Source organism: Tursiops truncatus, chromosome 12 (genome assembly GCF_011762595.2).
Source record: "Tursiops truncatus isolate mTurTru1 chromosome 12, mTurTru1.mat.Y, whole genome shotgun sequence".
NCBI lineage: Eukaryota > Metazoa > Chordata > Mammalia > Artiodactyla > Delphinidae > Tursiops > Tursiops truncatus.
This window is the reverse complement of record NC_047045.1, coordinates 68,830,880-68,858,461: the sequence shown is the minus strand read 5'-3', so window position 1 is coordinate 68,858,461 and position 27,582 is coordinate 68,830,880. Positions and strand designations below refer to the sequence as shown.

The 27,582-nt window shown below is 40.7% G+C and overlaps 2 protein-coding genes across 5 annotated transcripts in view; one reads left to right on the top strand and one right to left on the bottom strand.

Annotated features, from left to right (window-relative positions):
• Positions 1-3,605: 3,605 nt before the first annotated feature.
• Positions 3,606-27,582, bottom strand: part of LOC141275969 (uncharacterized) — a 35,476-nt gene continuing 11,499 nt past the window's right edge. The window contains exons 3-4 of the mRNA XM_073789313.1: positions 6,820-7,599; positions 3,606-6,586 (exon numbers count right to left, since the gene is read on the bottom strand). Coding sequence (XP_073645414.1) covers positions 6,349-6,586; positions 6,820-7,599 — 1,018 coding nt within the window. The 3' untranslated portion in view covers positions 3,606-6,348. The remainder of the gene's footprint in view (positions 6,587-6,819; positions 7,600-27,582) is intronic.
• Positions 7,062-27,582, top strand: part of PLAGL1 (PLAG1 like zinc finger 1) — a 99,973-nt gene continuing 79,452 nt past the window's right edge. For 2 of the 4 annotated variants that reach the window (XM_073789690.1, XM_073789687.1), the window contains exon 1: positions 7,062-7,200. The gene's annotated coding sequence lies outside the window, so the exon portion shown is untranslated. Of the gene's footprint in view, positions 7,201-12,415; positions 12,437-27,582 lie in introns of those variants that run through there. The other 2 variants (XM_073789689.1, XM_073789686.1) reach the window with 2 other exon arrangements.

The window sequence follows — 27,582 nt, the reverse complement described above, 5'->3', positions numbered from 1 at the left end:
ATAAATAACATTTTTACAGAGTGAATAATAATATTAAGTATCTAAATAGAACTATTTAAATTTCCTTTACAGATTTTTTTCTCTTAACATTGTCACATATTGTAATTCAAGACAAGGTAAGACAGGTATCATTAAAATATACATGCCAAGCATATTCCCAGCACACTTGTGATAAAATTTGGGGAGTAGTATATGGGAGAAAAGGGACAGAAAAAAAAAACCCAAAAAGGCACTAGGTTTTCAAGTTGGGTGTCTAGGAGAATGGCGGAGCTGGTGGAATTATGTAAACTGAAATACGAAGCTAGTTATAGTGACAAGATACTGAGTTCAGGCTGGAATATTGAGTTAATAGGTCAGGTAGGAAGCGCAGGGGAAAATGACTCACAATCTCTCAGGGCTAGAGATTCACAATTTGTGTGCCTGCAGGTGATTCAGAATAAGCTTATTAAGGACATGAGTAGAGAGGAGAATGAGAGAAGACAGAAGAGGGAGAAGGTTTGAAGCTGGAACACTGAAGAACCACCCACATTTAGGAAAGGGGAAGAGGAAAGTATGGAAATAGAAAGCGCTTGAGTGTTGTAAGAACCAGGAGATACAGAGTCACAGAAGCTGAGTGAGGAATTGTTTGCTGCCAGAGCTGACATTATTTCCTCAATTCAGAGATAATAGCTTTGAATGGACAGATAATTTCATGTAGGATTTCCTTTAGCTTCTTGATAATTGCTTTGCCTCTGCTTAGAGATGTTAGATATTTCCTTGAGGCTCTTTCCAATCCTTTCTCCCTCTCCCCAGCAAGTGTACAGGTAGAAAATATTGAAAGACTATATAAAATGTAGGTATGTGAAACCTACATAATTTTGGATTATTGATATATGACATGGGATGCCCAGGAATCTGGCTTGTTTTGAAGTGTTCAACCTGATGGATTACCAAAGGAACTTCTAATTAGGGTACTATCAGATAGATGTCATGTAGCCAGTTTTTAAAAATCCATTAATTTTCCTTTAAAAAAAGAAAAAGCCCTGGGAGGAGAGTGCGAAGGAGGGGCAGGTCAACCTGGTAAATGGTTCAGAGAAGTCAACGATGCTGAAGACTGAGCCCAGTGTATCAGCAATTAGGACATGACTATTGATTGCGAAGGAAGGAGGTAAACTAGAATGGTTGGGAAGCCCAGATTCCAAAGGGGTGGATTCTAAGATGCTCTGCAGAGAGTAAGGGCCAGAATTTGAGGCAATGGCGATAGATACTCACTGACAAAGTTTGATGGTAAAGGAACATTAGCTATAGGTAAATAGTTGGAGGGAATGGCAGAGCTGTTAGACAATTTTATATTAATATTAATAATTTTTTATTTAAAGAATAATAGAGGCCTTAGCTTGAAGGTAGAAACCCAAGAGCCAACAAAGGGGAGGACTTTGAAAACACAAATAAGAGGTGACAATTGATAGAGTCTAATCCTGGAGCAGTTGGAGGTTTGAGGTTTAAGGCACAAGGATTAGCTTTTGCTGGGAGGAGCAGTTTCTCAGAGAGGAGAAGGAAGAAAGATAGATAATGGGAAGATGAAAAGATATTTGTGGAAACTCCAGGGGGAAGGAAGTACTTCTACTGGAAGTAGAAGGCACCTCCATCCATTGAGAGTGAGGAGGGGCATCAGTGGAGGTCTTGGATGGAAAAGGTTTAGAACTGTGGAGATAGAACATGCAATGGAGAGAGGATGAAAAGGATACTAAAAAGTGGTAAATGCTCTTCTGAGATTATATGAATTCACAGTGGATCCAATTAACATATTCCTCTGGTGTTCCAGCAACACGAAACAATTTGGGAAAGTAACAGTAAAAGTGGATGGGGGGAGATTCCTGACCCCGACTGGAGGGAGGTCTAGGGAATGAAGAGTTTCATGGTGGTAAGGAAATACGTGCATTAGAAAAGAAAAAAAAAAAAAACCTATACTGGGTAGGGAGATAAGGGAAGTCAGAATGGAGGTAATGGACTGAGAAAATAGGAAGGAGTTCTAGGGATTAAAGGTCATAGAGACATTTTTTTTAGAATAGGAAGCAAGACAAACCAGGGCAGAACGAGAGGCTGCCGTGTGAGATGAGAATTCTATAATCTTGGAGTAATATATTCACTAAGTCAGTCCCTTACATGGGTAACTAATGAGTTCCCGGAAATGTGTTCAAAAGGCAAATGTATAAGGAAAGAAAACCCATAAATGTTATAAATGGTTCTCATTACTACAACAAAGAAATGATTACAAAATTCCTCATTATGGTTTCTGCCAGCTCTGGCTCCTTCAGGCTTGAGCCAACTGGGGAGCAAGTAAGAGTTATAGCCTCCCTGCCCCCACCCTTGAACCCCAAGCAGGAAGATAGACAGTGGCTGGCATCAAGCCACCCCTGACCCAGGCACTTAGAGAGATTAAACCTGGCTTCCAGGGTCAGGCCAGGCTGTCTAGTTGGAACAGGGGAGGGGACAGGGATTGAAGCTGTCATTAAGGGGTAGAGGCTGTCTGCCAGAACCATCATGAACTACCCCACCACCCACTGGGTGGAGCACGGTCTAGACTCTGGGACGTGACCCCCCCAGCCTCCTTCCAGATGCCATCTGTGGGGCAGCAGAGGTTGAAGAACACTGTCATTCGGTCTGGAGCACTGGGTATTGGGGCCATAAGCCACCAGCACTACTCAGGCTCCCCTAGGAGCCTGACCTGTTGGTGAGCAGCTGATAGCAGTACTCATTACTCAGCAGCTCGTGTCATCTCTCAGCAGATGATGACCCAGGTGGAATTTGGTGTATGAAAGGTAGCTGGGCTATGGGGGTGGGTATTAATGTAGAGTGTACAACTGTGCAGTCTGTTCACAACTAAGATACTGCATTTGCAAGTTGAGGTCCGCTGGATTTGCCAGTGAAATTTGGATATGAGGGTTGTCCTAACTAGATATGTAACTAAGGAGAACTGTATTCTCAATCTGGGATTGGGGGATGAATTTGCTTTATTTTATTTTTATATATGTCTGGTAGATCAAGCTTGTTATTTATGTTTTTCAAACTTCCTATATCCTTACTATTTTTGTCTGCTGAACCCAACAGTAATGTAGAGAGATTCTGTTGAAATCTCCTGCTATAGTAGTTTTGGTTCTTAAACTGGCCCCTGTACACAGAGGGCAAGGACAGACTTAAGAGGTAGACCACTCCAGATTGGTAGGTGGCAGGTTTAATAAGCAAGGGAACTTACACATGAAGCTTGTCTGGGGCGGCTAAAAGGTGAGTAGAACTCTGCACCTACCAATCTTAAAAGTTTATATAGAGGCCTTAACTGGGTTCAGTCACGTACACAGTCCAGATGGTCTCAGCAACACCTTTCTCTCTCAAGGCTATGTCCTTGAACATGGCTTGCACTGTGGGAAGGGTGGGTAGAGCAAATATTCCAAGGATGGGGGTGTGGTGGGGGGTTAAGGACCTCTGATTGCCCAGGTCCAGCTCTCAAGTCTACCAGTGGTCACGTCCTCTCGATGACCTCCTCCAACAAGTAGTGGATTTGTCAACGTTTCCTTGCATTTCCACCATTTTTTGCATTTTATATTTTGATGTAATTTTAATAGAGTTGTTCCATAGCTTTGCTGCAACAAAACAGTTATAATACTTCAGGATATACTGTCTTATAACCTTACTCTTGAAATCTGTGAGTAGAGACAAGTATCCGTTTTAATCATTGTATATTTTTTTATTGGTAATACATTTATTGTTTGGTCTTGTTAGAGAATTATACCATAAGTGATTTGCTATTCATCTATTAAAAATACAGAAGGGGGGCTTCCCTGGTGGTGCAGTGGTTGAGAGTCCGCCTGCCGATGCAGGGGATGCAGGTTCGTGCCCTGGTCCGGGAAGATCCCACGTGCTGCGGAGTGGCTGGGCCCGTGAGCCATGGCCGCTGAGCCTGCGCATCCGGAGCCTGTGCTCCGCAACGGGAGAGGCCATAACAGTGAGAGGCCCGCGTACTGCAAAAAAAAAAAAATTGAAAAAATTATATTTCATTTGCTGAGCATCAAAGCTGACCTTGTGCGCAATGAAAAAATGCAGAGTGGAAGTTATTTTCTCTCAATATGCTTAACTTTATGTTTATTCGTTCATGAGCTATATGTATACATTGTGATAAAAAAAAATACAAGGCTAAAAATACTAAATATTTATTGAATGAAAGTTGAATGAGTAAAGTCAATTGTGTGTTCTTGTTTTTTGTAAGAGGTGACTCAGATTGCAGTTTGGCCAACATATTCATTCATTTAACACATGTGTTTTTGTTTTTGACCTTTTGATCCCCTTCACCCATTTCTTTAAACTTTGCTTTAAATTTAGGCTCAAGAACCTCACATCTTCTGCAGGTCATTTAAGAAAGCACCTAGAGTTCCTTTCCCCCTCCTTTTCTACTCTCCAGCCTGCTGTATCTACATCAGATGGTCTAACGTGCTCTACTTGGAAGTGCTTAACTGCATGGGCTAAAGAGCACGGACTCTGAGTCAGCTTGCCTGGGTAAACATTAAAATGTTCACTGTGATTCCCTTCATTAGAGCCACCATTTCATCCCCTCCTCAGAATTTCTGAAAAATCACCTATTCCTTGAAAGTTGCATGTATGCCCCCTCTCTCACTTCCTTTATTGAATTTGTTTTTGAAAGTCTTTGAAAGTTCACTTCCTGCATGAATGCTTCCCTGCCTGAGGGAGAGGTAGTGAACTTGCCTTTTTTATCTAAACCTGTACCTCCCATCCCCCAGCCCATCCAAAGCCACAAGGTGACTAACTAGTTAGGGGGGGGGGAGGCACCAACGGATTGCTTAGAGGCAGGTATTTTATTTTCTGTCTTAACAAAATATTGTGGGTTTTTTTGCACAAATACAATAAAAACAAAACTATGGCTTCGACCTCACAATTTACAGGATTTGACGTCCTTTTGAATTTTTTTTTCATATTTCTTAGATATAAAATCTTTTCCCTCTGAGAAACAGGCAAGAAAAAGGATGTCCCTCCTCATTCTTCCCCCACTCTTGCTTATGGTCCTTTTATTCTTTGTTCTCTCCTTTTTCCTTTTGCTCCCTCTTAATTTGATTTGCACATTTTATTGGCCAATAGTGACTCAAGAGTGGAGACAGCGAGAAAAAATAGAGGGGAAAGAAAAAGCTCTTTGCTATGGTGTCATTTTACAAGAATCAACACCCATTGACTTAATAAGCACCACTGGGCTTCCCTGGTGGCGCAGTGGTTGAGAGTCCGCCTGCCGGTGCAGGGGACACGGGTTCGTGCCCCGGTCCGGGAAGATCCCACATGCGGCAGAGCGGCTGGGCCCGTGAGCCCTGGCCACTGAGCCTGCGCTCCGCAACGGGAGAGGTCACAACAGTGAGAAGCCCGCATACCGCAAAAAAAAAAAAAAAAAAAAAAAAAACCACCACCAAGTACCACTTCATTAATTCTTTTATGAATTCATTCATTCAACAAATATACTGTTATGTGCCTGGCACTACACTAGGCACTTTTTCTCGTTCTACAAAAGCAAGTTGTGGGTCTAAGCTTTACGTTTTGTTCTTCTGCTATAGAAACTTAAGAAAATAACTACTAGAATTGATATCTTCTTTTCTCCCACTTTGCAAGACATGTGACTTTGTGTATTTTTGTTAGTTTCTTCTCTTCTCACTGAAGTGTAGGAAAAAGAGCCAAGGTTTAGAATTCAAGCAAAACTGGGTTCAAATCCCAGCTATCTGTGTGAAAAGAGACATTTACACAGTTTTGAGATTTCAGCTGTTAATGGAGGGTAACTACAACTAGAAACAAAGAGATGTAGAGATTCAGAGAGATTCAAAAGTATGTAATTTTTTATACTCTAAGTGCCTTATACAAGGAGACTTCCTTTCATTATGCTATTGTTTGTCTTAGTTTATAAGCCCTTTGGGGATAGTTTATAAACCCATTAATCTGAATTGCAGTAGTATTAATAATCGATAGAAAAAGTAAACACATAATGCTAGCCGAGCAAGCAAATGTGTGACCTGAACACATTTAAGTAAAGCCATTTATCGATTTTGCAGCAGGGTACTTCACACGCAGGCCGTGTAGTTTCAAGGGCAATCCATTTGCTGCTGTACTTAGCTGGGGAAATTCTGCAGTGAAAATTCAGAAATACAGGTATTGCTGAGGCACTTCGTTCCCTCATGGGGGGAATTTCTTCTTTTCTTGCTCAAACAATAAAGTTATAGTGATATATTTACACATCAACATTTGTGAGGTGGAACTGTGGAAAAACCGGGTAGTTGCAATGTGACAGAATTGGGTTGTGTGTGACCATGGGCCACGAGCAAGTTACATGGCTTCTCTACGCCTGAGATTTTTGAGCTGTAAAATTGGCGTAACGTTTGTGCATGAATTATGTGTACTTAAAACATCTGTCACATAATTGACAATCAGTGTCATTTCCTCCCCTCTCAGGTCCACCTGACCGGTTACAGGGAAATCATCCCGATAAACAACACCTGTTGAGTGTGCCAGGCCCCATTCCAGACGTTTCTCGCCGTTCGCCTCATTTAATTCTCGCAACAACCTGACGGAGAGCATTTGACACATAAAGCTAATGAGGCTTCAGCAGCAGGCCCCCTTACTTACACGAGTCCCCCCCGAAGTCCTGCATCTAATTTCCTATCTTCCCTTGAAGAACACCCCTCCCCCCATTGTTTACGTTTCAGGCCCCACAAAATCTCAATTCGTCCCGGATGGGTACTATTCTTTTCCTAATTTTGCAAAGACGGGTGAAGTAAATTGCGTAATATAACACACTTGTTAAGCAGTGGAGCAAGATTTGAACCGAAGCAGCCTGACCCCAGAGCCCGAACTCTTGGCAGCTGGAGGTGATGCCAACGGTGTCGCTGGGAGAGAGGCAGAGCGGCCAACGCCGGGGCGGAAAACCAGCGCACGAATCCCCCGGAGCAGCTACGGCGGGCAGGCTGGGGTCGGAGGGGATCACCCCGCCGAGGCTCCCCGCCCCTTCCTCCCCTGCCCCTTCTCCTTTTCCGCGCCGCCGAGCCGGAGCCGCGCCGCTCGCCCCGCGGCCGCCCGGCCCGGCCCGCTTCCCTCCGACTGCCGGCGCCAGGCCGCGGGGTCCGGCTCTGGAACTTTGCAGGGAAGAGAAACTCGGCGGCGAGTCGGAAGGACGAGAAAGTGAGGCGCGCGGCGGGGCGGGGCGGCCGCCGGAGCCGGGCGCGGGGGGCGCGGCGCTCAGGTGGGCGCGAGGGGCCGGGTGGGCGCGCAGGCGGCCGCGGGGCGGCAGGTGCCCCGTGCGCGGCGGCCGCAGGGTGCAGGCCGCCCGGCGAGGCCGCTCGGGCGTGCTGCGGGGCGTCCGGGCCGCGGGCGGCCGCCTTTGTGCGGCTCGGGGCGTGCTTCCCCTTTCTCTCCAGCCCGCGGCTGCTCGCTCCTGCGCGGGGCGGGGCGGGTGACGGTGACGAGGGAGCGGAGGCGCTGCCACCTCCCGCTCGCCCCGCCGTCTCCCGCGGGGGGCGTGTTTTGCCTGATCCAAGTTCAGGGCGCACAGAGGCTGAGGGGGCGGAGGGGGCTGGAGGTCTGCGTTACCAAAGGGTAATCATTTCTGAACCACCCCAAACGTGAGAATCTCAAGTTCAAGCGTAGCTCGTCCCCAGAGAGACTGAGTTGATGGGAAGAAAATGACAGAGTGGAGGCGAGGGAAGTCCCCATAGACTTAAGGAGAAAAGGGACCGGGGGCCGTGGCACCCCGGGCACCCTAGGCGACGCACAGCAGAATGACGGGGGCAGGGTGTCCTTGTTGGGTGAAGGTAGTCGGGGTAGCGTTTGCAGGTGCGCAGCTGTGTTGTTTTGGTATCAGCGAAGGCGCCCGTGCGTGTGTGTGTGCGTGTTGGTGGGGGAGGGTTGCCGAGGGAAAACGACCCCCGGTACTAGTTTCACTTACCAAGTGTGAAGGAGGTCCACAGGAGCCCCTTGTTCTATTGAGAAAAATGAGTCAAGTGACAACTATTGCAGCTACCTCAATATCGTAGTCTTGACCATCTTTGAAAGAAAGAAGAAATGACTCCGAAGTGTTCATGGAGTACATAATGACACACAAGATTTATGTTGTCTGGTGCGGGGCTGCCTAACCTGAGGCACCTCTCGTAAGCACCTGGAGAGTTTTTCAAATTAGCCCTATTGGGGCCACCCCAAAGGTCCTGAATCACAGGTGGTGGGGCTGAAACCCTGACCTGGGCATTTTTGTAAAAGTTTCCCTGGGGATTTTGCTGGGGGTTGCCTGGTTAGGAAGCAGGAGGTAGGAGAACTTGGATTCTACTGCGTGGCATCGAGCAAATTTTAAGCACAGTGTTTCCTCATCTGTAAAGTAGCCCCTAAGAATTTGTTCTCAAGATAAGATAGTATGGGATGTGTGGTAGTGTGCTGAAAAGGGAGAAATCGGAATAATAATACAAAATTCTGGTGCAGTGGCAACAAAGGACGAATGCATTTGTTCTGCAAGTGATGTGTAGACTAAGGGGAGGGGAGAGGAAGAATCACCATGCCTGGAAAGGAAAGCAGGGGGGTTGTTTTCAGGTGATCAGATCTGTAACAGTGTTGGTGTAAACTGTAACTCAGAAAATCAGTCTCGTCCAGATGAAAAGCGGGCAAGCTCCAGCCTGCCCCATCTGCGGATGGCGGTTCAAAAAATGCACCGTGTATATTTCCTCTTCCCCAAAACCAAAGGCTTTATATTATTTTCATTTAGGCACATCAAGAGCCAGTAATCACCAATGTGTCCTGCCTTGTGATAACCCCAGTCTGTCTGAGGTTGCATGTTTTTCTACTGCATGTGAGGTTTTGTTCCATTTATTCAACAAATTTGTGCCGAGGACCTTGATTGTAAGCATGCTCAAAATACAAAGATAAGGAAAATGCTGGTTTTTGCCCTAGCCATGTCTGTCTAGTGGAGGCGAAGGATGTGAAGATGCCAGTCAGAACCCGGTTATGATGATAATACAGGTAGAGGATGAACAAAGTGCCGTGTGGCCCAGAGGAAAGAGAAGCTCCATCAGCTTTGGGGGAAGGGCATCAATCAGAGGCAGCACTGGAATGGGAAAATAACGCCCGCCCTTCTGCAAAAGCTCTGAGAATTTAGGATTCTGTGTGTAGTCAAATCTGTGTTCTTATTTTTCAATCTGATGACATTCTCGTGTACTTATATGCTGACAGTCTAAAGTAGAAATGACTTTGGTTTCATGATGACTCTTTTAAAAATTTACTAGGCTTTCTGTCATTTTACCTTTGTAAAAGTCTCAGCTCTGTCTAAAGTTAATCCAAGAAAGGTTGTTAAGCAAACAGAAAGAAAAAATGTAAATGTGTCCTACATTCTTTTTTTCCCTACATTCTTCCTAAATATTTAGTTCCACTTAATATTTAGGTAAATTCTTTTAATTACATGCACTTTTAAAGGTTATACTTTTTTGGGGTGGTTCTCATAGTGTTAATTAGGAAAGCTTAAAATGATTTAATAGAGGGACATAAAAGGAAAACTGTAAGAGGAATACAAAGGGAATAACTAGAAGAAAGAGTTCAGGAGGAGAAAGGAGTTTGACAAAATTGGTGGAAGAAAAAAAAATTGGTGGAAGGGGCGGAAGTAAGCACTTACTGGGAAAAGAGTCAAAAAGAAATGGGTGAATCAAATATGGCTGCCAGCTTCTTTGGGGATCTGTTGTCTTACATTTTGATTGAACATGTTTATAGACTCTTAGTTTTCAATTTTATTTCAAAAACGGAGAGAGGCAGTATAATGTGGTACTTAAAGCATAGGCTAAAGAGCCCCTGAGTTTGAATAATTTACTAGCTAGTGACCTTGGGCAAGGGCCTTAACTAGCTGTGTCTGCTCATTTGTAAAATGAAGATGTTAATGTGAGCTACAGGAGGCTTGTGAGGATTAACAGCTATGATGCTGTAATTCTGGACACCTGGCTGTGATAAAGCCTCAATCAGGAGTGGCCTCTGCTCTTGTTTTTCTTCTCTAACCTAACTGGATCCCAGTGGAAGCACTGGTAAACTGGGCAGATAGCATTGTTCTTCTTTCCAGCTGAAGAAACTGGAATTGGGAGAGGCTGACTTGCTAAACGTTAGCAGCTAAAGTCATATAAGCTAATGGGTAGATGAACTGAAGTGAGAAGCTTTGTCTTCTGCAATTTAGCCCTGTGCCTTTCTCCTGCTTCATGCTGTTGCTGATTCGACTATGACTGAGGTTGACTCTCCCTGGAGCTTAAAGGCACAGAGTCTGTAATCATGGGCATCTGTTACAACTGTCTACACACACTGTCACCCAGTGACTTTCCACTTACTGTTGATTTCTACATAAATTACATTTTTCTTTGAGGTTTATTAGGTGGGAGTCAGTTCCTACAGGGGGTAGGGGAAGACTGGGGAAGCCATAAGGAAGTCACACATGGAAGAGCTTTCAAAGGGGGAACCCCTCTCTCCAACTTCCAGTAATGTGTTGTAATATTACTAGAAAAAATCGTCAGCTTTATTGCTCAGCGACTTAACTGCTTTCATCTGCAGCTGGTGGTTCTGGTGCAGAAATAATATTTCCTAGCATATCCCCTTTCACATACATGTGTCTGGTCCCTGAAGCGGTGGGGGGCGAAGGGATCATGGCTCCGTACAGAGAGCTCCTAGATGTGGGTCAGATTTTAATTAGGATGTTAATTGGTAATTTGCAGTGGAAAAGTATGACCAAGAATCTCTTTATTGTACAAGATACAGAAATGTATAAAGGAAGAATGTTTTTGAGTAGCCCCTCATCGTTGGTTCATTTTTTCTCATGAAGAAGTATACTTAAACTTCATAGATGACCTTTCTACTTTCAGGTGCAGATGGCCCCCAATTTCATATCTTTCAATTCATCATTTTTGACCTTCTCAATCAAGCAATTAAAAATGTATGTGCCCAGGATAGTGTTGGATGCTATAGGTGATACTGGAAGGTAGAAAGTCAGCATTTAGCCTAGGGTGCAATTAATGTAAATGCTAAATAGGTGTGGCACGGTCTCCTGAAAAGAAGAGATCAGAGGGCTCTCAAGGAGTTTGAGAAAGCTTCCTGGAGGGGGAGAAGGGATGTGTCCTTGCTGCAGGGTTAGAATGGCCTTTCAAATCCCCATCACCTGGGGATGCAGGAACAGTGGGTGGCATTAGGGATAGAGAGATGAAAGAGTAAAGGTACAAATAACTGAGGCCTCGAGGCTGATGCCCCAGAACCACCCCAGGTATCCCCAAAGACTAAAGCATGTTTACTTGCTGGGAAGCCTTCAGGATGGAAGAATATTAGTGGCAAGACAAAGCTTCCTCTGACGGGCTCCCGGAAATTCACAAGACATGAGAGAAGATTTCTTGAGTGACTATGATAGGCAGAATCTATTTGTTGAATACATTTGCTAAATATATTAAAAATATCTGGGAAACTTAGGGTTAGAATTAGGGCTAGGGGTGTGAATAGTTTTGTCAAAGTATAAGTGATTCTTCTTTATTATTGGGAACAGGGGTTAGAGATGAGGAAATCACAGGATCTCTGGGAAAGGGAACTGGAGGGGAGGTATTGGGAGAGGACTTTGATTGGGACCTTCATTGTTAGACACAAAGGCTCTTGAGTCTCGCCCAGATGTTGGATGCACTTTAGCAGGACCTGTGGGTTTGGGTCGCACTAAGTTAACTCATAAGAATCTAACGCATCCCATTTTCAGATTATTAAGTTATAGCTGAAAGATGAAAGTGCCTAGCAGACCCATTTACTTTTTCTCAGCCAGGTTTAGGCATTTTCCTCACGGCAGGGGTAACCAGTTAAAGGCTGGAGGGCTACTTGCTGAGAAAAGAGAACAAAAGAGTTGACTGATTCAGTGCCAGTGTCGCAAAGCCATGGACGCCTATGATATGCCCTTCACCTGTTCATGAACAAGGACTTCTTTGCTGGCGGGCTGGCCGGCCAGCCTCCCCCTTGCACGTTATTGCACGTGGTAGAGACGCCTCGCCGGATGAAACGCTCTTCTTCAAGTCTCCTTTCCTAGACTCCCAGATATCACCACCAGCCTTTACTTATATTTGTCAGCCACATGTCAGATGTTTATGATTTTGATTTATTTAGTTATGATCATCTCGCCCAAATTGGAGGTCATTTCTCTTTGGAGAAAGTCTAGTACTTTTGAGTACTATTTTGGCAACTACACCAATTTTAGCTTCAGTAGAGGTGTGTGAACTTGGAGTCACTCTTATCAGAGATAATCAAATATTGGCTCGGCCTCAACTTGGATCAACATCTGGCTGAAGGTCCAACTGCAATAATAATAGGTTCCTCAAGCATCAATTTGTGTGAGTCCACGAACCTGAGGACTTTGAGCTGAGGAAGAGAGAAGAAGCATGTAGAGGTAAGAGAGATGGAGGGGAGTGGTGTGTGTGGGGGGATGGGATAGGATGGTATTTGGTAACTGCCCAGCCCTAACAACCCCTTACCCCAGGAGCACAATTACCTAGCCTGGGATTTTGGGGAGAGGGGCTAAAAGCATGAGCTTTGAGCTGATAAGGCTGATTTTTTGTGGGGTGTTTTTGGAGGAGGATCAAAGGGCATATAGTGTCTTTAGCAGTTTGAAGGTTTGGAATTTTGGGGGGGTGTGGGAGATGGCACCTGAGGCACAGAAGGGTACGGTTCTCTGAGCAGCATGCCTGAGCAGCTGGTGCTGGGGCATGCCCTCCTCCTGCCATGGATGGAATAGTCCTTGGCCAGGGGTACATGTGGGGTGCATTTGTGATCAGAAAAAAATGGCTTTTAATATACATATTATCCAATACAGAAGAAGGTATTTATAAATAGTTCATTAATGTTTGGGGAAAATAAGAGCATGAAGTTTTTAGCCACCAGATAAATAGAACACTTTCCATTATTGTCAATTTACAGTGTTTTCACACACGTCATTTACCCTGTCTTATATAGGTGTTGACATTGCTTAATAAAGGTGAATATGTCAAAATATATAAAGTAGTGGTTCTCAAACTTGTTCTCTGGAACTGTAGATTCCTCAGGAGTGCTCAAAGGTGGGTGTGGATTGGGAGAAGAGACGAGGGAAAAGTAAAGCAAATCGTATTTTACCTTGTTGCTCCTTCAACTCATCTGTTGAATTTTTATCTGTTTTCTATGTTGAGCTTCTGATGTGATATCGTTATGAAAAAGGGTGTATCTGTTTTCAAAAGTAAGAGCGCCACTATTATGTGAGCTTTCAAAGGTTAAATTCTATCCCGAATTATAGGGCTGCCCCGTATTTGGAAAGTAAATCTCCCTGTGAATATCGTACTCGCGTCAGGACGTTGGCTGTGTAATTGTTTGTGGGGATCAGATTCTCTCTCCCAGGCCTGGTTATCATTAATAATAGAAATGTACCTTTGGCTTTCCTAAAGCCACCTTGACTTACGATTTATCTCTCTGACAGTTGTGGCTCCCAATCTGGAGATGAGCACATCCACATTTCCCATTTTTGAGCCTCCAGACTTTGCTAAGGATGAATGTAGGGCAGGGTTCTGGGCAGAGGGGAGATGAACCGACGGGAGGTTGCTAATGGAAGAGAGTGGAGAATCCAGCTTGGAGCAGAGGAGAAAGAATTGCAGGCTTGGGGGTGGCTAGGGGTCCTGAGATAGAGGCATCCAGGATGCTAAGAAGTGAGATTTGGAAACAAAGGCAATTGTGTTTAAACCATACATATATTTTAAGAAAAGCCTCATCTGTATAATACAATTCCTCACGTTAAAGAATGCCGAGGCAGCACGGTTTTGTACAGCAAGCACAGCAAGAGACCGTGGGTTGCGGTTCTGGTGCTGCCTCTGTTCTTGGCTTTGTGACCTTTGAGTCTGCTTCCTTATATATAAAATGAAAGTGTTAAAGTAAGCGCTCAGCAAGCTTCCTTCTCTGCTGAACAACCTGTGCTTCAGGGCAAGTGTTTTCATGAATATCTATGGATGTGCCTCTCCGTGCACATTTCTCATGTTTCACATTTCTCATATAAACACAAATTAGATATTTCTTTTTCAATCTATGTGGTACCACCATCTGTTCAGGATGTTTTTCAATTGAAAGTTCCATTTTTTTGAGCTTTAACAAGATTTGGGTGGAATCTTTCATTATGAAATATGAAACATGTATTTGGAACATCTTTCATGTTGAAAAAGCACCGGGTTAATGCATTTTTCCCGTGTTTCATTTTGACACTAAGCTATGTTAGATATAAAATAAAATGGCATTACCATAAAATTAAATGGCTTTAAAATTTGCATTATCAGTCATCTATTATTTAAATACTGTATTTCATTTACAAATTTTAAATTTGCCAGAAATATTTTGGTAAACTAGTATAGCTCACACATGAATACACACACACACACATTTTATTGTTCCTTTTGTAAATATAAAAGAAGTTTGAAGGATATATACCAAACTTAACTGTGGCCACCTCTGGGGAATGGACTATTAGAAGGGCCAGTAAACTTGGAATTTTCTATTTTACGTGCTTTTGTATTGTTTGTTACAGTGAACACATTAGTTTTTATAATTTCATTCATGTGATTTGTTATGGAATGAGCCTTTATGATAAAGTATTTTGTTGGATTTATAGATACAGTCACCATTTGACATAAGTAATTTAAGACCTAAAGTAAACTAGTATCATTTTGTTAGACCATGTAGAGAAATGAATACCTCTTCTTTGATGGATTTAGGAGTTGATGGTGTTCTTTTGGGTGTGTACTTGGACAGGGTTCATGTGTTAGATAATGTAAGCAAAGACTTTTCTCCAACCCTTACAAGGCTTGAGCCCAGAGATGAAAAATAAATTTCATCATACTTGATTGTGGCTAGAGTGGTGTGTTGAGAAAGATTCTGAGATCATATCTAAGTTCCAATAACTGGCCTGACATGGGTAGTAGAGGATGAAGAAAATGGCTAATCATTTGCCATTTTTGGCCGTCCCTGAAGTCAGGACTTTTAGGTGATAAGTTTCTTTACGAAGGTAAACATTTCTTTCTGTCCGAATCTCTTAAGGACTCTAGTATATAGATTATACTTAATCAGATAATATTTTATGTAGTTAGTGGACAGTTTCATGATAAATCATGTTAAGACTGCAAGGACTGGCATCTTTTGTATTCCTCATAGAAGCTGGCATGATACTGTACTTAAAAGAACTCAAGAATTAATGACTAATGAAATAAATGACTGATTTGTTTGGGCAATGTGAGGTTATCGATAATAAGGATAATCCAATCTGATTGAGCATCAATTAAAATAAATAATTTCATCCTCCTTTATAGAAATATTTACCAGATTGATGTTAAGTTGAAAAAGTGAGTACTGTGCCTTATAATTTCTTTCTGTGACCCTCCTCAATCATCTCAATTTTTGACACCAAGAGAGAGTTAAATGGCTTACATGCATGAAGGTGGGTAGCTCAATTTTTACATTTGTGGTTTAAAAGGGCACCAATGTTACACATATACTGGATGTAGAGAGAGGGTTACTCATACTGTTTACATTCATAAGGAGTAGCTGGTGGAGAAGGAAAAATACAGAAAGAAAGTCCTGTCCCCCCCAACCCACCCCCACCTTTTTTTCTTGGAAAAAAAAGAAGAAAGCACTTAATCAATCACAGAGTAATGTGAAGCTGCCAGCATACTGTTTCTCCAGTTATTTCAGACTGAATTTTAGAAACAAAATCCCATATTTGGATGACATCCTGCTTACAGCCATATGAACAAGATACTTACTCATCCATCCATTCATTTAACAATATCTATTGAGCACCTACTACCTGGCCAAGCACTGTTCTAGACTCTGGGAATAGAGTCGTGGGCACAAGACTGCATCCCTGCTCCATGTTATTCATTACAGATGAGAAAATTGAAGCTCTCCAAAGTGTCTGGCCCAACGTGGTAGAATTGGGACTCGATCCTCAGTTCAGTGTTCTAACCTCTACACCACACCATCTCACGTAATTTTGGAGGACGCTGGTTGATCAGCAGGACGGTTCTGTCTGCCTTTTCTTTACTCTCCCCTTGTTTGTGGTCCACTCTTTTCCATCCTATGCAGAATTGTATGGTTGCAGAGAGATACGCTGTCTGTGAGAGTGTCCTAGGGCAAATCATATTCAGTTTCTGAATAGTAACCTAAGATCATGCTATTAAAAATGATATGTGAGTAAAATAAAGAAATTGGAACAGTATTTTTCCAAAATCTTGAGTTTTAATTTGGTAGAGAGGAACCAGCATTTAAAAAAAAAAAAGAATTTAAAAAATCTTAGAGTGCATCAAAGCTAGTAAGGTAAATATTATGTAACACTTTTATTCCATGATTAAATGTTTATATTAGGTTGCAACATGAAATTTTTTCTTTACTATTGGTCGTGGTCAAAAACATTTGAAACACATTGTTTTAAAGGGCATCAGGTAAGATAGTGTTTGTGACAAAAATAGAGGTGTATGATTATCCTTAGCTATCATTTGAGTGTGTGTGTTGTTTACCTAAAGCATTCGTAGCAATAAAGTAGAATTTGTGTAATGAATACTGGTAGAAGTTATCTGGCGTCTGAATATACGCCTGAACAGATTTTTTTTCTTTAAACACACACGTTGCAGTTACTGGTTTCCCTGTGTCCTATACTTTTATTGCGGTTTCCTGTATTGAGTGGTTTCGTTATTTTTTGAAACATATTTATTTTGTAATTTAATTGCATGGCATATAGAGAAACTTGGGGAAATAAAGTAACTAATTGAGGCAATGTCCTATACATTATCTGATTATGATAAAGTCTACAGCTGATTATAATAGAGTTGTTAAATATTACATACTAACTTATTTTAAAACTGATTTAATATTTTTCTCAATTTCTAAATGTTAGTGGATTTTGCCTGAAGATATTTATATTAAAAAGAGTAACAGATACAGTTCCCTAAATTGGGGTTTTTCATAAATTATAGGAAAAATCACTAATTTGGAATTTGTGATAATTTGGGCAGGGATTGGACTGACTGATACTTCAGAAAGATAAGAGCTTGATGCTTAAAAAAACTGTGTAAATAGATTTTTCGAGTTTTAAATATGTGCCTAAATACATCTTTGGAAGCACATAAGGAAAAAAATCTACTTTTCTATGTTGTGATTTATTTCAGAGATATGTGTAGAGTGTCAATTATTGAGATGACCAGGACAGAGATGTATTTAAATATTATGTGCTTATGCTTTGTAAGGCATGAACTTATTCCCTAGAGTAAGCCTATAATCTAATTATGGAGACAGAAACGTAGAAGAAATGCTAACCTTAAAAGGGTGTAGCGATGTTTTTCTCTCCTCAGGCCGAGGACAGGAGAACAACATACAAAAGAAAATTTCCTTGAGAAGGGTCTGGGCAGGAAAGCTGACTGAGCTCTGGTTGCTGGTATCAAATACCTTCCAGTGGGATTGCATTATGGGCACGTTTACTGTACTTGAGTTCAACTAGTCAAGGTCAAGAGAAAGAAGGAGAAGAACTAACTAATAATTACTGCAGGAGGTTATACCTAGCATTTCACACAATGGGTTTATATTCTGGAATAGTATATCATGGGGATGTGAATCTCTTCGTCCTTTAGATGGTCTTAATTCTGTTCAGCTCTTACCAGATACATAAATATTTTTAGTTCAGCACAACTGTACCCCACGTACTCTCAGCAAACAACCTGACATCCTACCTCATTTAAAAAAAAAAGAGGCTATAAATTGTGAACTGCTTCCTTCCCATTCATCCTTCCGCACCCCTGCTGTTTATTGTTCTCTTCTCCAGCCTCAGATGTATCTCTCTTAGTTAAGACCGTCTTCTCTCCTCCAGGACTTTGCTCCCTCAGTTATACCCTCTCCTTCATAATCAAAGGCTGAACATACAGAGGTTAAAAATCCTGGCTCTGGAGCCAAAGTATGCCAGGTTGGAATACGGTTTTGTACTTTCTAAATGTGTGACCATGGGCATATTGCTTAACCTCTTTGTGCGTCAATTTTTCCATTTGAAAAATGGGACTAGAAATAGTGCTTACCTTATAGTACTGTGAGCACACCATGAGCTAAGGCAGGCTAAGGGGCTTGGAACAGTCTCTAGCACAAGCTCTCAGTGAATTGTTTCCACCATTCCTCTCCCTCCTACCACCGTTATATAAAAACGGTGGTAATCTCTAAATCTCTATGGTTTTCACCCCTTAGCCCATGTTTGCTGAACCATTTCCTATTCTGGAAAAGAATAAGGCCAAACATTCTCTTGACCCCGGTCCCTTTTTAACTACTATATTCTCTTTCCTCTTCCTTCCCAAGCGTTTTACAGACTATTCAAGGTTAGCTGTCTCTACTTCTATCTCTTTTATTAGATTTTATTTTCTTTGTAGAGATTGTTTTTTAAAATGGGATATTGACTAAATACAAACATTATAAACTATTTTCTGTTTTGACTACTCTGAAACCCTATGTATTTAGTACTTTTAACTTGAGTTCCCTGGGTCCCTCCCTAAATCCTTCCTTCCCCATTTCTGAGTGTTTTACTTTCTTCATAGATTTACATAATATTTGTGCATATTTATGAATACTTTTGTATATTGTTGAACTTTATAAGTGGAGTTATACAATATAAATTATCCTGAGGCTTTTTTTTGAACAAAACTATAATTTCATCTATTTTTATTGGCATAAAGAATGTCATATGCCAAAATTTATTCATTTTCCTGTTGATGGACATTTGGACCTTTTGCTCTTCTAAATGGGTTTGCTATGAACATTCTTGTATGTGTATCCTGGCGTACATATACACAAGTTTTTCTAGGATTCATACCTAGGAATGGAATTTCTGGGACATTTAGTATATACCTCTTTGTATCATTGAATATTACAAATTGTTGGTAAAGTGGTTATGCTATTTGATAAACCCATCACAAGTGTAAACATTCTTGTTAGACTTTTAAATTTGGGGATGTGAAATGGTATCTGACATTTGATTTGATTTGATTTCTGTTTATTTATTGGTGCTGCACAGCTTGTGGGACCTTAATTCCCTGACCAGGAATTGAACCTGGGCCACCACAGTGAAAGCACTGAGTCCTAATCACTGGACCACCGGGGAATTCCCAGCATCTGATATTTTAAGTTACGTTATCAGATTACTGATGAAGTCAGCCATCTTTTCATTTGTTTCTTGACCATTCTGGTTTATTTCTCAGTGAAATGCCCATTTAATGTTTTGCCCAGTTTTCTTTTGGGTTGTTTATCTCATTTATTTATAGTAGTCCTTTATAATTCTGAGATAATGAGCCCATCTCCAAATTTTGTGGTTTGTCTTTTCACTTTCTTTATGTCCTTTCCTCCTCCTCTAGCTGCTTTTGAAAAATTTTTGTCACTGATTTCCAGCAATTTGATTATGATGTGTCTTAATGTGGTTTTCTTTTTCTCTTTTTTTTAAAAAAATAACTTAGATATAATTTATATGCCGTACAATTCACTCATTTAAGGTGTACATTTTTCGACTTTCAGTATTTTCATAGGGTTGTACATCTATCACCATAATCAATTCTAAAACATTTCAGTACCTAAAAAAGAAACCTCATACCCCTTAGTCATCACCTTCAACCCTTCCATCCCCCGGCCCTAGGCAATTACTAATCTGCTTTCTGTCTCTCTATACTTGCCTATTCTAGGAATTTCATATAAATGGAGCCATCCAAGATGTAGGTTTTGTGACTGATTTTTTTTCACACAGCATAATGTTTTCAAAGGTCATCCATGCTGTAGCATGTATCAGTACTTCATTTTTTTATTGCCAAATAAAATTTCTTTGTATGGGTATATTATATTTTATTTATCCATTTGTTGAAAAGACTCATTTTTTCCCCATTGAATTGACTTGGCACTCTTGTAACAAATCAACTGGCCATAGACATATGGGTTTATTTTTGGACCTTCAGTTCTGTTCCGTTGATCTGTATCTAGTCTTCTGCAAGTACCACATTTTCTTGATTACTGTAGCTTTATAGTAAGTTTTGAAATTGGGAAGGGTGAGCCCTCCAACTTTGATCTTGTTTTGCAAGATTGTTTTGATAATTCTGGTTCCCTGGAATTTCCATATGAATTTTAGGAACTGCTTCTCAGTTTCTACATAGAAGTTAGCTGGGATTTTGATAGATTGTGTTGTACTTATAGATCAATTTCAGGTGTTGCTTTCTTTATTTCTAGTAACGTGTTCCTCATTTCCTTCCGAGTCCTCACTGGTAGCACCATTAATGCCCATGTTCTTACTAACAGTCTAAGGCTATCTAGGCTTTTTCTATCGTGTTTCTCCAAATTCTTCCAGCTTCCACCCACTGCCCGATTCCAGGGCTATTCCATATTTCTAGGTATTTGATGTAACAGCGTACCACATCCAGGCACAAAAGTCTATATTAGTTTTCTATTGCTGCCATAACAAATTCACATAAACCTAGTGGCTTAAAACATTTATTACCTCACAGTTCTATAGGTCACAAGTCTGGGCTGACCCTTCAATAGCTCTTTAGCATTATCTCTCACCAGTCTTTGTGTATTTTAGGCTTTAGTGATAACAAGCTGCTGGTAGTTCCCTGTAGATATCATGTCATTTACATATCTCTGCACTTCTTATGGTGTTCCCTTTACCTAATGTATTAGTGTGGGCTGTTGTAACAGATTACCATAGACTGGGTGGCTTAAACAGTAAACAGTTATTTTTCACAGTTCTGGAGGCTGGAGGTCCAAGGTCAAAGTGCCAGCATGGTTGTGTTTTCGATGAGGACCCTCTTGTTGGTTATGTCCTCACATAGCCTCTCCTTAGTATTTGTACCCAGAGTGTGAGTTGTGGTCTCATTATCCCCTTATAATTTTTTGATAATCCCATCGTAAGTACTCTACCCTCATGACCCCATTGAAACCTAATTATCTCCCCAAAACCCCACCTCCAAATATCACATTTGGGGGTTAGGCCTTCAACATACGAATTTTGGGAGGACACAGACATTCAGTCCATAGCATTCTGCCCCTACCCACCTCAAATTCGTATCCTTCTCACATGCAAAATACATTTATTCAATCCCAACAGCTTCAAAAGTCTTAACATATTTTAGCATCAACTCTAAAGTCCAGAATCTCATCTAAATATCACCTAGATCAGCTATGGGTGAGACCTGAAGTATGATTCAGCCTGAGGCAAAATTCTTTTCCAGCTATGAGCCGATGAAACCAACTAGTTATGTGCCCCCAAACTACCATGATGGGACAGATATAAGATATACTTTCCTATCCCAAAAGGGAGAAGTAAGAAAGAAGGAAGGAATGGTGGGTCTCAAGTAAGTCCATAACCTAGCGAAGCATACACCATTAGACCTTAAGGTTTGAGAATAATCTTCTTTGGCTGGATCTTGTTATCTTCTGGACCTACGGGGGCAATAGTCCTGACTCTGCAGCTGTGCCAGGCTGGGGTCGTGTCCCTACCACTCTGGGTGGGCCTCACCCACACAGCTCTCTTAGGCAGTGGTCCCACCCTTTGAACCCTAGGTTGGGGCAGCCTTGCCCTCTCTGGGCCCATGTACTCTGGGTCTGTGGTGGGAGTGGCAGCCTGATAATCCCTGAATCTTCTTGAAGTGTTGTTCTTTCTCTTGTCTTGAAGAATAGTGTATGATCACAACCGAATAACTCTATGGTCAGGTCCCATAGGATCTGAGAAGTCTGACAGCCTGCCTTCATCTTGTCCCATCTCTTCCCCCTTCAGTTCAAACTGGCAGTGTTCCTGCTGGGGTGGCTGATTAGGTCAGGTCCATGGTTCACACCCATACTAATCTCCTTATCAAACAGTCAGTCAGCCACAGTGTTCTCTCTAAACATATTTCTCATTTTTTTGCAATATGGATAAGCTGAGACTCTTCCCAATCTTTAAGTTCTTGGTTCCTTTTTGCTTAACAATTTTTTCTTCAATTCCTTTTTCTCTTTTCACATTTTACTATAAGCCATCAGGAGTAACGAATCAGCTCCTTCAAAACTTTGCTTAGAAATCTTTTCAGCTAAATATCCAGTTTCATCACTTGCAAATTCTACCTTCTGCAAAACACAGAAACATGAACACAATTCAGCCAAGTTCTTTGTCACTTTATAACAAGGATTGCCTTTTTCCATGGCCCAATAGTGAGTTCTTCATCTGCATCTGAGATCTCATCAGAAAGGCTTTTACCATCTATATTTCTACCAGCATCCGTACATGATTACTTATGTGTTTTCTAAGAAGCTAGATGCTTTCTCTACAGCTCTTCTCTTTGCTTTCTGAGTTCTCACCAGAATCTTCTTTAAAAGTCTCTTCACAGCAGGCAATGTTGGCTTTTTCTAGCATGCACCTCAGAACTTTTCCAGCCTCTGTCCATTACCCAGTTCCAAAGCCCCTTCCATATTTTTAGGTATTTGTTATAACAGCACCCCACTTCTCGGTACCAGTTTCCATCTTAGCTGGTTTGGGCTGCTTTTACAGATTACTATAGACTGGGTGGCCTAAACAACAAACAGTTGTTTCTCACAGTTCTGGAGACTGGAAGTCTAAGATCAGGGTGCCAGAATGGTTGGCTTATTGGTGAGGGCCCTCTTCCTGGTTTTATCCTCACATAGCCTTTCCTTAGTGTGTGCATGCAGAGAGAACGAGCTCTGGTCTCACCATCCTCTTATAAGAGCCCATCACTGGGAGGTCTACCTTCATGACCTCATCTAAACCTAATTCTGTCCCCAAAGCCCCACCTCCAAATACCATCATATTGGGGGTTAGGACTTCAACGTGTGAATTTGGGGTGGGGGCACAAACATTCAGTCCATAGCACCTATCATGCTCATCCCACTGTATTAGCTGATGTCTTTATTTTCTACGTTAATCTATAGAGTAATCTCTTCTAGAAAATTGGATTCTGCTGCTGAATGGAGCTAAGTGGCTCAACCCTGTGTTCCCGTAATAGCATGAGGTTCTTCAGCTTCACTTACTATGTTGTATCAGAATTGTCTTTCACATGTTGGTCATTCATGGATGTGTGGGAATTTATATCTTGTATTATCGGACTTTTGCTATTGTAAACATTGCTTTATTGCCTAACCTTGTTCGTATGTCATATAGCACATTAGTCCAGCTGCAGGATATATTCTTAAAACTGGAATTGTGAGATCAAAGGGTACACACATTTATACTTTTGATAGATATTGTCCAGTTGCTGGGATATACCAATTTATACTCTCACCAGCAATACACGAGGAATGACAGTGCCGTTCTCCAAACCCTTGACAACACCGTATGTGTTAAAAATCTTGGAATCTTTACCAATCTGATAAGTGAAAAATCTCAGCATAGTTTTAATTTACATTTCTCTTGTGATGAGCATCTTTTAATAGATTTAAGAGCTACTCTGTATTCTTCGCTAAATGAACTGTGTCTGTTCATATGTTTTGCTCATTTTTCTATTGAGTTGTTGGTCTTTTCCTTACTGATCTGTAGCAACTCTCTCTATATTAAGGAAATCAGCCCTTTGTCATGAGTCACAGAACCCTCCCTCCCCCCACACCCCGCTCCAGCTTGTTGTCTTTTAACTCTGCTTATAGTGTGTTTTGTCATGCAGAAAATTTGATTTTGTTACATGGTTGAATTTATCAATTTCTTTTTCATGGCTTTAGGAGTTTGTGTCACACTTAGGAAGGCTTTCCTTACCACAGGAAGTAATTTCAAGTATGTTGAAAGCTTACATTTATTGCATTCTTTGTAATTTCAAAAGTTGATAACAATATAGAAGTTCAATAACTGGAGAATGATTGCTTTAATTGTGATATCGCTATATAATGGATTATTATGCAACCTGTATAAATAAGGTTTAGAGGAAGTTGCTCACATGTTTACAAATGAATGTCATGGGAGGACGTTTGTGTTCAGGTTGAGACCAGAATCAAGACCGTTTCTATTCCAGATCATCTCCATGACATAAAAAAAATGGGAAGGAATAAGTGGAAGGCACATTAATAATTGTAATTGGGTGGTGAGATTATTTTATTATTATTATTTAAAATGTCTTCTGGTTCTTTGTCAGCTTCTCAAAGAGCGTGTCTTTTTATAGTGAGGAAAAATACCACATGGATGGCCCTGCAGTTCTGCGTGCATCGTATACTGTGTGCTTTGTAGGATCCACTTGCTTCAGCTACTTGACATTCTCCACACCCTCAGCAGCCCAGCAATGGGACAAAGAAAACCGATAATTGTTTGTCCAGAATAGAGCTAGTTTATCCAGATTTTCTTCTTTTCTTTTTCTATTGTCAGATACCAGGATCTCAGGGAACATTCTCCTTTATGTATTTCACTGTAGAATAAGTGCAGCTCAAATTACAATGGTACCCTAAAGTCAGTGTGTAATAGTGATTTTTTAAAAAAATTCTCTTTGAAATTCTTAATAGTAGTCTGTCTTTTAAAATTAAGCCTTTTTTCCCCTTTTTTGCTCTCTACACCCACATAATACTTGGTAGAGTGTTTCTTCTGGGCTCTGTTGAGTTATAATTTCCAAACAATGAAATGCAGCCAATCTCAATGCTTGAATTTTGACAAATGTGTTTATCCTTAGAGCTGCCACCACAATTAAGATAGAACATTTGCATCAGGAGACTACAGAGGCCTGACTTTAAAATATATATAATTTAAAAGATATAATTATTTTATACTAATATACTCTGGAACACCTACAAGGGTGACAGTTAGTTTTAGGTAGAGTTTTCAAAAGAGGTATAAATGTTTGAAAAGTTAATGGCTTATACAGTAACTGTATATAGTTAAATAATTAACTTCACAAAGGAACTCTGCTTTGGTTATAGCATAAAATTGTAATAAGTAAACACGATAAAGAGCCATATGAGCCATTAGTTGAATTCTTTGAGGTGCTGAGACTTCAAAGGGACAGTCATGCATTTTGGGTGTTTTGATTTCTTTACATTTCCTAGTCATCTTTTTTTCTTAATCCTGCAAGGCATTTGTTTATGCTCATATCAAAATGAATGATACTCTGAGGCAACTGGGGAGCATTAGCAAAATCCCTTCTTTAGGATCTTATATGTGAGTCTGTAAACATATTAGCAAGACTGGGGAAATTGAGATAATTAGGATAGATATATAATAGCAAGTTTGGCAAACATGATTAAGATTTCCCCACAGAGCAGAGTGTTTCCCGGTAAAGAGATTATTTTAAATATCAAACCTCATTTCAAAAGAGAAACACTTAAAGAAGCTTTCATCTGTTGGAGCAAGAGCCTATGTTTGTGTAAATCAAACCATTGCACAATCTCAGAATCTGAATGTGGAAATTTCATAGATTCTTTTCAGTGTGGTACAGTTAATGCTGGAGGTGGGTGGGAGTGGGGATCAGTGCTGTTATTTTGGCTGTTTTGGTTTTATTCCCTCACATTTGAGGGCTTGGGCACCCTCCTGTTCATTCTGCCCATCAGCTACTTCTCCCCTACTCTTCTTTTGTCCTGTTTTCTCTTCCTCCTTAGCCTCTTTTCTTGGAATTGTAAAAGAAACAAAAAGAAGGCTCTCACTTGCAATTTCACTTTTTATTCTGACTACTACAGATTTAACTTCTTAAAAACTGTGTACTTCAGATAAAACAATGTAAATACTAAGTTTTATTAATATGCTCTGCATTTAAGAACCCTCAGGTGAATTGATCCAACCTGGAAATCTAAATTGAAAGTTACTTTTTCAGTCTTTAGATACTTTTTTTCCATCTGTTTACCAGTAGTTACAATGGTTTGCAGGGCATCCAAAGGATTAAATACTAAGTTATCTTAAGCATCGTTGTGTGCTTATGGAATTGATCTAGAGATTAGAAATGAATGTATATCCCAACTCAAAATAACAGCTAAATAGATTTAGTAAACAATTCAGAGGCTTGGATAATGCTATTGGAAAATCATGGCTATAAGGATTTCTGTAAAAATATACTATCAGAAATTTGTTGGGACATTTATCGAGAAAATTTGTACAGCAAATGAGTGCCGGGTCTCTAAGTTTCATAGCCTGGCTGACTATCTTAGCTAGTTAGCTGCCTTAAATTCCTTTGGGGGTATAGTAGTGTATTTGTCTGCTAGGGCTGCCCTAAGAAAATACCACAGACTGGGTGGCTTAAGCAACAGAGATTTATTTTCTCGTAATTCTGGAGGCTAGACGTCCAAAATCAAGGTGCCATCAGGGTTAACGTCTGGTGAGACCCCTTTTCTTGGTTCATTGACGGTTGACTTCTCTGTCTTCACATGGCCTCTTCTCTGTGGGTGTGGAGAGAGAGATCTCCAGTGTCTCTTCCTCTTCCTATAAGGATACCAGATCTATCAGATTTGAGTCCCACCACAGGACCTCATTTAACCATAATTACCTCTCTAAAGGCACTATTTCCAAATATAGTCATATTTAGGGTTAAGGCTTCAACATATGAATTTGGATGGGGGGCATAATTCAGTCTTTAACAGGTAGAATAAATTATAAATAAATAATTATAAGTATGCAGTGATACTACTTGGGCTAAGATGTGAACTAGTTAGCGTTGTACCATTTTTTTTTGTATGAATCATAGAAAATAGTTCATTATGTTATAGTTAAATTTTTTTTCTCTTCAAGATTTACTTGGTTCTCTTCTCCTGCTAAACTTAAGCTCCTTGAGGCCAGGGACATACCTTATTGCAGTAGCTTTCAAGTTCTTTTGCCTTTAATCTAAATTAAATGCATTTTACATCATAATACAGGACAAACACACACATACTCAAAATAATTTCTGAAAGCAAAACCTTATTATGGAAATTGTGATTTTTTTTTTTATCTTTTCATTTCAATAGGGAAAAAATGCTGGTTGTGACCCACTAGATTGATTTCATGACCCACTAGTAATTTGTGACCCACTGTTTCGAAAACGGCTTATTAGGTTTTGGTTGATAATACTTTACAGAGCTCCTGGCACATAGTAGGCCTTCTGTAAATGTTTATCAGTATATGAATGATTGAGTTGAATGAGTAATAAGGAGCTAGAGTAAACTAGAGAAATTCTTTAGAGGCAGATTTTGTCCATTACTTGTTGTCCTTTATTACTTAGTATTCCTGTCGGCTTCTATTCGTGGCAGTGTTCCCAGACTGACTGAATTCAAATCTCTTTAGGTGGCAAGTGGTGTTTTCTTTTTTTAATACTTTTTATTTTAGAGTAGTTTTAGATTTACAAAAAAAGTTGCAAATGTAGTCAAGAGAGCTCCCAGATACCCAGCACCCAGTTTCCCCCATTATTAACGTCTTTCATTTCTATGGTATATTTGTCATGATTTGTGAAGTGAGCCAATAATGAGATGTTATTATTAACTAAACTCCATACTTTATTCAGATTTCATTAGTTTTTCCCTAATGTCCTGTTTCTGTCCCAGGATCGCATCCAGGATAGCACATACATTCAGTCCTCTTATCTCCCTAGGGACCTCTTGGTG